General features: G+C 31.3%; 1 protein-coding gene across 1 annotated transcript in view; it reads left to right on the forward strand.

Annotated features, from left to right (window-relative positions):
• The first annotated feature begins 12,123 nt into the window (after positions 1-12,123).
• LOC107464479 (seed linoleate 9S-lipoxygenase-3) overlaps positions 12,124-12,420 on the forward strand; it is a 7,298-nt gene continuing 7,001 nt past the window's right edge. Inside the window, exon 1 of the mRNA XM_016083399.3 lies at positions 12,124-12,363. Within this exon, the coding sequence (XP_015938885.1) occupies positions 12,168-12,363 (196 nt within the window). The 5' untranslated portion in view covers positions 12,124-12,167. The remainder of the gene's footprint in view (positions 12,364-12,420) is intronic.

Below are 12,420 nucleotides of genomic sequence, written 5' to 3' on the forward strand. Positions count from 1 at the left end.
AGACCCACAATGACGTGCTCCGCCATCTCTGATCCAGTTACATATGGTGGTGGGCGGCGTAGCGCTGTGGCGTAGATTGGCAACAGACTGGTGTGCGGGTGATAGGCAGCACAACGTATGACAGACGGTGATGGGTGGCGCGGCGCTGCAGCGTGAATTTGGCAAAGAAGAGAAGGAGGATAAGAAAGAAAAAAAGGAAGAAAAAGAAGAGAAAAAAAGCGACGAATATGCATGACGCAAATATTGAGATGTGGGTTTTGTAAAATATAAAAACATATTTTTTTAAAAAAAATTAGAATCAGATGTAAAAGTTAGCTACATATTTAGTTGGTTACCTATACTTTTTTATCGTGACAAATAATAATCTAATTAATTAATTAATGTAGCAGGTGTTGACAAATGAGAGTTCTTGAGAAATTAGCAGGTAGGTGTTTGGAGTTGTTTTATTATGTGTTTATCCAGTTTAGGAAGGTGCCATTTGACTTTGTGGCGGAGAGGTTTAAATAGATAGCATTATTGGCCCTAGGGTTCTTGTTTTTGTCCTATTTTGGTTTTTGGGTTCTTATTGCTTTGCTACTCAGATTTTTTTTTTATGTACGATGTATTTTGGCTATTGTCTACTCTTTTTTTTTTCAATTGTGGACAATCTTCAGCTATATATAGCTTTTTATATATTGAGACATTTTCTACATCAATATTACCGTTAGCTTTACTTCTTTCACATGACCAGTACCGGAACCCCAGTTGGGGCTCAACACAATCGTCAGCCATCGCCAGAAGAACAAGATCAGCTAAGAAGAAGTACTAAAAAGGTGCGAAAGGATACAGAGGGCTTCTCTGGGACACAAGTACTGGTTCCAAGGGAGGAAAACTGGATGACTGAAACCACAGAAAATAGACAAAAACAGAACAAAAAAATCACTTTTGCTCAAATGGTGAAAGGAGGTACTGAAGGAGATCAAATGGAAGACGACAGTCTCAGTGAGGAGGAAGAAGAGAAAAAAACAGAAGATGGAAAAGGAGCAGCTAATGATAGCGGAAAAAAGCATAATGGAGTGGACTCCCAAGGCAGCGGAAGCAAAGGAATCAGAGTGGAAGAAGTGGAGAAGGGGCTCTATAACATTGTTATTAGTGAGTCCATAGAAAGGGAACTGTGGAAACCTTGGTGGGACTCTTTTATAGTAAAATTACTAGGAAGAAGGGTTGGATACGCAGCCATGAAAAGGAGGCTGGAAAATATGTGGAGTAAGAAAGGGAGTATAGACATTATTGACTTGAGCAATGACTATTATCTAGTGAAATTTTACTCATCTGAAGACTTTGATTTCGCTCTACTAGAGGGACCATGGAAAATCTATGACCACTACTTAACACTGAGAATGTGGGAGCCAAACTTCAATCCTTTGGAAGCCACTATTGACAAAGTGACAGCATGGGTAAAATTGCCAGGACTGCCTATTGAATTATATGATAGAACTGTGCTGAGGCAAATTGGCAATTTAATTGGGAGAACAACAAAAGTTGATAACAACACGGCAGACATGAGCAGGGGCAAGTTTGCTAGGCTGTGCGTTGAAGTTGATCTAACCAAACCATTACTGGGGAGATATTTGATAAATGGTAGGAAGTACCACATTGAATATGAGGGTATCCACCATATTTGTTTCACCTGCGGAAGAGTAGATCATGATCAACAACACTGCCCAAACAATAAGAGAAAGGAAGAAACAACAAAAAAGCAACAAGAGAATCAAAATGCTGAATCTAATACAGGTGTACAGCAAGAAAACAACAGTAAAAAACAACAAGACCTGCAAAAAGAGAAAGCTAGCACAAGCAAGAATGACATGGGGAAGCAAGTAATTAATGAGAACAATAGTAGTTTTGGTGAATGGATGGTGGTCCAGAGGCCAAAAAGAGGAAAGAAAGCACAAAAAGAAGATGTTATCAGAAACGGGGAGGAAACAAGTAGACAAAGAGAAGTCCCACAAACAAAAAGAAACCAAGGCAGATTTGGCGTGCTACATATAGAGGAAAATCCAAAATCCCAAGGGCAAGGAATTGAAGAACAAAGGAAACAAGAGAAAGACACACAAGGGAAAAGAGAGAAGGAACAACAAAACAAAAACAAGACAAAAGCACAACCAGAACAAAAACAAAGTGAAAAGAGCAGTCAGCCAGCTCAAAAAGTAAAGGCCAAACAGAACAATATTAAGAACACAGAAAAGCAAGCACAAAGAAACCAAGAACTAGAGCAAAATCAAAAGGAAACAGGAGAACAAAGAGAGTCTACTACAATGCAAATTGAAAGGGTGAACCATAACCACCATGAAGAGAATTGGATGGAGGCAAAATTCTCAACTCCATCTTCCATGGAGGAAGGGATTGAACCTTCTAACCAAAACCAACAAAAGGAAGGAAGACCCCCTGACCTTATGGAAGCAGACGTAATAGAAAAAGAAGATATAGTGATGGATTCCTTGGAAAAGGAGCCAAGCATGAGGATAATTGAAGGGGTGGACTTCACCACACCAGACATGAGTATATTAGAGGATGTGGAAATGCAGATGCATTGATGCTTTCTCTTTAGCTTTAGCTTTCTACTTTCTGACTGTTGTTTGGTTTAATAACTGGTTCTTATCTGCCTTTTCTATCATTCTTTTGTTTTAATGATTACTCTTATTTGGAATGTGCGAGGTGCGGCTAGCGAGACTTTTAGGCGCATCTTTAAAGAAATGATGAGACAACATAGACCAGACATTGCTATTCTTTTGGAAACTAAGTGCAGTGGAGACACAGCAAAAAGGGTGATACATAACCTTGGTTTCTCTTACTCTATTTTGGAAGAAGCTCAAGGATTTGTAGGAGGCATATGGATCTGCTGGAATAGACCAGATATCAACATAACCACCATAGAAAAGCATAGTCAATATTTACATGTTAAAATTCAAACTCAGAGTGAAAAAGAATGGTTCCTCATAGCAGTCTATGCCAGTCCTCAAAGCCAGAATAGAAGGGAATTATGGCCTAAAATTCTCAATATAGCTAATCAGACAATGGGAGATTGGTTGATAGCTGGTGATTTTAATGAAATTAAAAATAACTCAGAAAAAAAGGCGGTGCTACTATTAGTAACAGAGATTGCAATGTGTTCTCCGGATGGATAAATAGATGGGGTCTAATTGATTTGGGTTTCATAGGGTCTCGTTACACTTGGAGAGGACCACAATGGGAAGGACAAGATAGAGTCCTTAAAAGACTAGACAGAGCCCTCGCTAATCATTCTTGGAGGACAAGGTTTCATGAAGCCGTGGTAGAAGTTCTTGCGAGAACAAACTCTGACCACCACCCCCTCCTTATCAGAAATGAAAGACAGAGGGGGAGAGGCCAAGATAGACCATTCAGATTCGAAGCTATGTGGGGAATGCATCAAGATTTTCAAAACTGCCTGAATACTAGCTGGAACAAGAACAACTCTCTCTTAAGATCCTTGGTGGATCTTAAAGAAGACCTCTAGAAGTGGAATAAAGAAATTTTTGGAAATATCTTCAAGACCAAGAGAAGAATTTTGAACAGAATAAGTGGCATTCAGAGGAGTAGATCTTATGGTAACAATCGGTATTTGGACAAATTAGAGCAAGATCTCAATAAAGAGTTAGAAGACGTTCTAGATAAAGAAGAGACTTTTTGGATGCAAAAATCAAGACAACAATGGATAGTGGAAGGAGATAGGAACACCAAATATTATCATACTAAGACCGTCATTAGGAGAAGAAGGAACAAAATTCAGAAACTCAGAAGAACAGATGGAAGCTGGATAGAAGAGGATGATGAATTGAAAGACCATATCATAAACCATTTTCAAAGCATCTATCAAGAACAGGTGAGCATTAGTCCAATTGAAAACTTATATGATACTTTACCTAATCTCAGCGCGTATGTTTACAGGAAACTCATAGCGAAGCCCACTGAAGAGGAAATAAAAAATGCTCTCTACAGTATTGGATCGTTTAAAGCACCAGGAAGTGACGGATTTCCATCTCTCATCTACAAGAATAACTGGGATTTAATGAAAGGGAAGCTGTATGATTTTATCAACTGCTGCTGGCAATATCTGGATCTTATAAAGCAATGCAACAACACTCTACTAACTCTTGTGCCTAAACTTAATAGCCCGGAATTTATCTCTCAATTTCGGCCTATTGCTCTATGCAATGTGAGTTACAAAGTCTTGACCAAGATTTTGGTGGAAAGAATCAAACCGCATTTGAATGATAGAATAGCAGTCAACCAATCAAGTTTTATTCCAGGAAGGAAGATTCAAGATAATATTCTTATTGCAAAAGAGATGATGCACACCATGAGGCGCATGAAAGGAAAGAAGCAATTTATGGCCATTAAAATTGACTTCGAGAAAGCCTATGACAGGCTTAATTGGAGTTTCTTGGAAAAAAGACTTCAGAAGTTTAAATTCCCGGAGCAATTAAGTAAAATCATTATGTCTTGCATTCAATCTGTCACTTATAATATCATTTGGAATGGTAGCAGAACTGAAGAATTTACTCCTAACAGAGGATTGAGGCAGGGAGACCCATTATCTCCCTATCTCTTTGTCATCTGTATGGATAAGTTATCCTATTTAATTGAGAATAATGTGCAAAATGAAAATTGGAGACCCATGAAAGTTAGGAGAGAAGGACTGAACATTTCTCACCTTATGTTTGCGGATGACCTTTTACTATTTGCAGAAGCTACTAATGACCAAATAATGAATGTTATGCAAGTGATGGATAATTTTTGTAAGGCCTCAGGCCTTAAGATTAATAAGGAAAAAACTTCTATAGTTTTTTCTAAAGGTGCAACTGCTACCACTAGACAGGAGATCTCCAATCTCTCAGGTTTCAAAGAGCAAAAGGATCTTGTAAGATATCTTGGAGCCCTCATCACCAACAATAGGAGGAGCACAGATAATTTTAAGGATATTTTGGGAAGAGTCCATAGCAAGCTGAAAGGGTGGAAGACTAAATGTTTGTCTTTGGCAGGGAGACTTACGCTAGCTCAAACTATTCTAAATCCAGCTTTGAACTACAATATGCAACATGAGAGGATACCCAAAGGAATATGACTGGAGATGGAAAAGATTCAAAGAAGTTTCATCTGGGGAGAGGAGCCTAACCAAAGAAGAATGCACCTGATTGGTTGGAAAACCCTCTGTCAACCGAAGCACTTGGGGGGTCTTGGATTCAGAAAACTTTCAACCGTGAATGATGCGTTCATGCTCAAAATCATATGGCAAGCAATGGAAAATTCGGAAGCTCTTTGGGTGAGGGTGCTATCCCATAAATACTGTAATGGGGGAAGATTAAACAACAATGCAAATTATAAACCTACGGACTCAAGTTTGTGGAAGGAGCTGAAAAAGATCTGGCCTGTTTTTCAAGAACATTCTGTTCACTATGTTAGCAACGGCTTATCCACCTATTTCTGGAGAGATCAATGGGTGGAAAGGGAAGGTATTTTAATAGAAAAGGCTATTAATCCTGTCAATGTGGATTTGGACAGTTTTGTGTGGGAATGGACATCTACAAATGGTGAGTGGGATTTAGAAAAGCTCAGACTCCATCTACCACAAGACAGCATTGAAAAGATATGTCACATGAGCCCTCCAAAGGAAGAAAATGAGGATGACAAGGTGGGTTGGAAGCTTTCAATTGATGGGAATTTTGCAGTCAACACAACATACAAAAGTCTCTCAAACTGGCCAGAAAAGGTAAAAACTATTTGGACAAAGCTATGGAGTTGGAAGGGACCTCAGCGAGCAAAAGTTTTCGTTTGGACAGCTATGCATAATAGAGTCATGACAAATCATAGAAAGACAAAATTATTTGGGGAAAATGGAGAATGTCAATTATGCAGAGGAGGCCAAGAAGATCTGATGCACGCTTTAAGAGACTGTCCTAAAGTTTCTACCATATGGATAAAACTCATTAAAATAACAGAAATTCCAAGATTTTTCCATCTCAATTGGGAAAACTGGATTGAAGTCAATTTTAGGCAACAAATGGGTAATAATCAGAATTTTGAGTGGAGGGATATCTTCATTCTAGCTATCTGGAGACTTTGGTATTGGCGCAATAGAGAAATTCATGAACAAAACTACAAGAGACCACCCAACCCACAAACAGAAATCATCAAACAAGTGACTGAAATTAAAGAAGCCACAGAGAGGTCTTACAAGGTCAGTCGCATAGGAAGGAGAATAGAGAAGCATGTCAAGTGGAAGCCGCCTCCAGAGGGATGGGTGAAGTTGAACACAGACGGGGCTTCACAGAAGAACTCAGGCAGAAGTGGTTGCGGCGGTCTTCTGAGAAATAATGAAGGACAGTGGATTGCGGGTTTTTCGCATCGAACTGGAGAAGCAACGGCGTTCACAGCAGAACTATGGGGAGTGGTAAAGGGATTAGAGCTTGCATGGACAATGGGTTTCAGGAAAGTGGTCGTGGAAGTAGATGTTGCTGCGGTGGTTCAAAGACTCAATGGAGGAAAGAAATTGGCCACCCATCCAAATCCTGCAATTAGAAAAGTAAATGAGTGGAAAAGAAAGGATTGGAGTATACGTTTTGTACAAATTTATAGAGAAGGCAATAGATGTGCTGATTGCCTAGCAAAAAAGAGTTTAAATTTAGATGATGATTTTGTGTTTTGGGATTTACCTCCTTCAGATCTAGTTAGTATCCTCAGTGATGATGAAATAGGGGCTACCTTACCCCGTTTAGTTTGTATTTAGGCCTTTGTTTTCTGGATTTTTATAACCCCGTTTCAATACCAAAAAAAAAAAATATAGCTTTTTATATAATATATAACTTTTTAATTAAATTATAAATGATTTGCCATATCAGTTAATTTTATTTCTATTAGTTTTATACATATTTAATAAATAAATGAATCAATAGTTACACCAGTATTTATTAATACACTACTAAAACAAACGGCAGTATCATATTCTACACAAACCCTAAACTTCATAATCAAGTTGTTTCCCAAAATTTTCTTTCCATCAAATTTTATTGTTCGTTTCCTTTCTTTTACTTGGATAAAGTTACTATTTTTTTTAACTTTTTTTTTTCTCACCCACAACAACACCATGTTAAAATTTATTGGGATATTGCACTAGTTGCATGGAGTATGTAGCTATGTTCAAATAATTACAATTACTTTCAATAAAAAATATTGTTATAATGACAGTTTTAGTTTAATTTCTAGTCATCTATCATCCGAGTCATTAATCCGATTAATTAAAGGTTTAAGATTATAATAACCTTTGCAATTTGTATTTTAAAAAGCGTAGAAATTGTAAGTATCATAATCACACTAGATAAATTAAACAATAATATAACCAAATGGATCAATTAAACAATGCAACTAAATATTAATATCTTCTTTAATTTTCCGTTTCCTAAACAAAATTCTTTTCCATTCTTAAGAGTCTCGATGTAGATAAATTAAATTAACAAAATTGTTCAAAAGACAATAGAAAACTAATCTAAACCAGTATAAAAATTATCTTATTTTGCATTACATTTTTTTATTTTGTATTTTTAAATTATTGCTAAAATAAATGAATAATTTTATATAAATGTATTACGTATATAATTATAGATATTATATGTATAAAATTATAAATATTAAGTTAAATAAGATAATTTTTGTTGTTGTCTCTTATAGTAGTTATAATCTCGATTTAACTCTTAAAATATTTTTATATTAGGATTTTAAATAACTCAATTGATTTTACAAAAATGATTTTACAACTTAAATTTCATATTTTACCTACTTAATTTACCTTTTTTATTTTACGAAAATTCCGATTTTTCTACCTCTAGCATTACCTAGCTATAAATTAATTAGGACAATTTAATTTACCTTCCTAATTACTTGTAAAAAGAAATAAAAATCTTTCTGATTTTAGCACTTTGATTCCACTTCCTTAATTTTTAAGACCTCTTTGGAGAAAATCAAGCAATCAAAAACTCACTATCGAATTGAAATTCAAATTCAAATATCACGTATCAAAACTGCTCCACTTTATCTTCTTCGAGAGTCACATTTTCTTCCTTTTCATCTTCAATAGCAGAGTCAAATTGAAAGCCTAAATAATTAATTAAACTGTGATATTATACGTTACAAACGATTTTGGTAACAAATATAAGTTTAATTAAGTTGGCTATAACCTAGCTAAAATCATATAATATGTGGTTGCACTTTTTCGTTTTCTTTAAGTTTCTTTTTATTCACATAGCACATAAATTTTTATGCATAACACATATTTTTAGCTGTAAATATATTTTATTAATTGGATGTATTAATATTATGTGATTATTCACAAATTGTTATGATGTGCATTAAAATATTTGTATTTAGTACTAAAATTTTTGTATTATATATGCATCAAAATTTTTATACTCAGTCTTAAACATATATATGTATGAAAAAAAAGTAGACAAAGATAATAATGATAATAAAAAAGAAACAAAAAAAAAACAATGATCACGACGATGATAATAAAGAAAATTAATTAAACTTGATTAAAAAATTATGTGGCTATTTATTCCGTCCCAAATAATAATTAAACTAGTTCATTTATACACAACAATCAGCAGGGACGGTTCTAAGTGTAAAGTTGTGGGGCAAGTGCCCCATTATAATTTAGAAATTTTTTTAGTAGTATATGATAAAAATATTTATTTGTTTTTATTAAATTATTAAATTTGACTTTATAATAATTTTTTACTCAATTTTTAGTACTTAATCATTAATTTAAAAATTTTATATTAGATATTCGTTAGAATGATCAATTCTTAGATTTAAACGAAATTAGTGTTCTTTCTTAAAAATAAACTCAAAAGAATAATATTATTTATCTTCTTTTAAAATTAGCTTTAATTTTTGCATAACAACTGTATTAATTGAAAGAACTTATTGAAAGAACTTTTCTAATTATGAATATCAATAAAAGTCGGTTTCTAATTGTGTTGGAAAGTGAATTTTTAAATAATTGTTTAGTAATATATATGGAAAGAGAGAAATTCTGATGATAGTGTTAAGAGAAAAATTACTTAATTTTTTAAAAATACAAAACCTAAAAGAATAGAATTTTAAATTATATATTATTATTTAAATTACTATTTTAGTGTTTTAATTTGTATATTAGATATTTTAAAGGCTAATCATATTTTACAATAACAAAATATAATCATGACAATAATCATGCTATATGTACATAAAAAATAATTATTTGTATAAAATATATATTAAAATATAAAATACACATTAAAAATAAGTTAAACAATACATATATTTATACACAGATATATAATAATTAATAAATAATTTAATATTTAATTTTTTATATACATATATTATTTTTATTATAAAAATTATTATTATATTATATAAATTTTGTCCATCTACTAAAATTTTTTGGATCTGTGATCAATAATTAGACTACTTCAGAAACAACCATCAATGCATGTGCTATTATGAAAAAATTAAACCAATTAATGGACAACAATCAAATTCTTTCCGTATATATATAATCAAATCAAATGTCAGTGTATAGTAAATAGCTTAATTTAAGAACAATCAAACCAGCTCGCTCGCTCGCATATAAAAATCAACCGTACCCAAGAGATACAGTCAAATAGAGGCAATAAATATAAAATTATAGGATAAAGTATTATTTTTGTCTCTAATATTTAGAGTAAGTTTTAAAGTTGTCTCTAATATTTTAATTATCTTATTTAAGTCTCTAATGTTTAAAAATTGACTCAATATTGTCATGTCATTAGGGATCCATTAACAGAATTGACGATGGGACAAAATTGAGACGATTTTGAAACGTTAAGGACTTAAATAGGACAAAAACATTAGAGACAAAAACGATATATAAAAATAAATTTTAATTTAATTTTATCTTTCAATAATATTAATTTTTTACTGTACATATAGTATTCAATTATTTTTTTAATTACATCTAAATAAATTATATTTAATCACATTAACTTTATTCTAAATAAATTTAATAAATTTATTTTTTTACAATTTTAAAAAATTTTGAAACATTAAAAACAAAAGGTATAATTTATATTTTATTATATATATATATATATATTATTTTTTTCTTTTCTATAAGTTTATATATTAGTTATTCTACAAACATTTCATGATAACTAAAATTTTTTACCAGTAAAATTATAAAAAAATAATTTATTTAAAATAAAAGTAATATAGTTAAGTATAATTTACTTAGATGTGATTAAAAAATAATTGAAAACTATGTATGGTAAAAAATTGATATTGTCGAAGGATAAAATTAAAATTTATTTCTATGTATCATTTTTGTCCTCAACGTTTTTGTCCTATTTAAGTCTCTAACGTTTCAAAATCATCTTAATTTTGTCCCGCCGTCAATTCAATTAACGGATCCCTACCGACAGAACAATATTGAATCAGTTTTGAAACATTAAGGATTTAAATAGGACTATTGAAATATTAGGAATAACTTTGGGATTTGCCCCAAACATTAAAGATAAAAACGATACTTTACTCTAAAATTATATTTATATATAAATAGGGAACATGAATGAAGAATTGATATATAGTCATCATAATTTTTTTTTTAAGAAAGGGAGTGTCACTCTCAATAATCGCAATCATATTTTGTAGTTTGTACTCTCACGATGCGCATTTTGCACATGGAGGGGAGCTTGATTCGAACTTCTGAAATCAGGAGTAATGAATTTTAGATTATGGAAATAATAATAATGTTATTGACAAATTGATAATGCCACTCTCTTTAAAATTTTAATTATATATATATTTTATTTTTTTCCAAAATTATTCTCAATTTTTATTCGTTATATTAATATATTTTTTATCATATCTATAAAAATTATGGATAATTTTAGAAAAGGATGAATAAAAATAATTAAGAGAAAGTGACGTTATTAATCTGAAAATGATATTATTATTATTTAATGTATATTATGCTTTTTCAACCTCGTGTATATGACTATGTATATTACTTTAAATATATTATTGTGTTTTTTTTTTTAAATTTGAGTAATATTATACAAAATATCTCTTAAGAGCAATGCTAAGTTGTATGACTAGTAAATATTATAATTTTTTATCAATATTTGATCAGTAATAATTTGTATTTATATTTACAATAATTTTGCACAAAAACTTTTTATAATTTATACTTATATTTACAAAAATTTACACACATGAATAAATATAATTTATACCTATATTTTTGGAATTATACACATAAATTAATAAAATTTATTTATAAAAAACAGTTTAATATTTATGCTAATTAAATAATACTAAAAGATATTAAAAATTATTGGTTCCCAAGAATTTCTCACCTCTTAATTCATATCTCCATTGTCATTTCTCTTTGTCATGTTCATCAACCAGATTAATTAGTCCATTTAATTTTAATTAAAAACTATATTTTCAGTTAATATTAGTTAATTTTAAGTTATTTTTTATTTTAAATTTTAAATCTAAATACTAAATTTTAATTCTAAGTTCTAAATTCTTTTAAAAATAATTTAACAATAAAAAATGACTATTAACGAATTAAAAATTAATTTCTTATACTTATTCTTTTGAAAATAAGATAGTGTCGTATCTACTATCACTTAACCTTAAAACATGTCGGGGTACTCTATAATTTTCTTAATTAGATTTTTGTTTAAATATTTTTTAGCTATAACTAATAAGGCCTTTCATTTAAGTCACAAAAAAGGCCTTCCATTTAGGTATCACCTAGCTAAGAGAACAATATTGTTCAACAATAATTATCATTATTAAACAATAGATTACATAGAAAATTCATTTAAATAATTAGAGGCAAGTTGAACTTAATCAATCTTATCTCTTCCTAATTTGATAAAGATGTAGTATTTAATTTGATATTTTATAACAATGCACATTTTGCACATTATTAGTTAAGTGACGCGAGTATCGCATGCCATATAGATCATCAGCCCTCTTAACTTTAATCTCTATAAATACCAACTAACTTTGCATCTCTTAATGCATACAAATCACAGAGCTTCTTCAAAATTAGTGTGTTTTAACCACAAAAATAAAAAATGAACATTTTTGGGGCAAAGATAACAGGCACAGTTGTGCTAATGCAAAAGAATGTGTTAGATGTGAATAGCATAACTAGTCCTCAGGGTATTCTTGACACAGGCCTGGGGGGATTTACCTCACTTGTTGATACCCTCACTTCTTTCTTGGGCTTTTCGGTCGCATTTCAGTTGATTAGTGCTACTAAACCAGATTGTAAGTACTTAATTCATTCAACCAAATTCTCTCTTTTTTTAAAAAAAAAAAAAACTC

The sequence above is a fragment of the Arachis duranensis genome, chromosome 9 (genome assembly GCF_000817695.3).
Source record: "Arachis duranensis cultivar V14167 chromosome 9, aradu.V14167.gnm2.J7QH, whole genome shotgun sequence".
In the NCBI taxonomy this organism is placed as follows: domain Eukaryota; kingdom Viridiplantae; phylum Streptophyta; class Magnoliopsida; order Fabales; family Fabaceae; genus Arachis; species Arachis duranensis.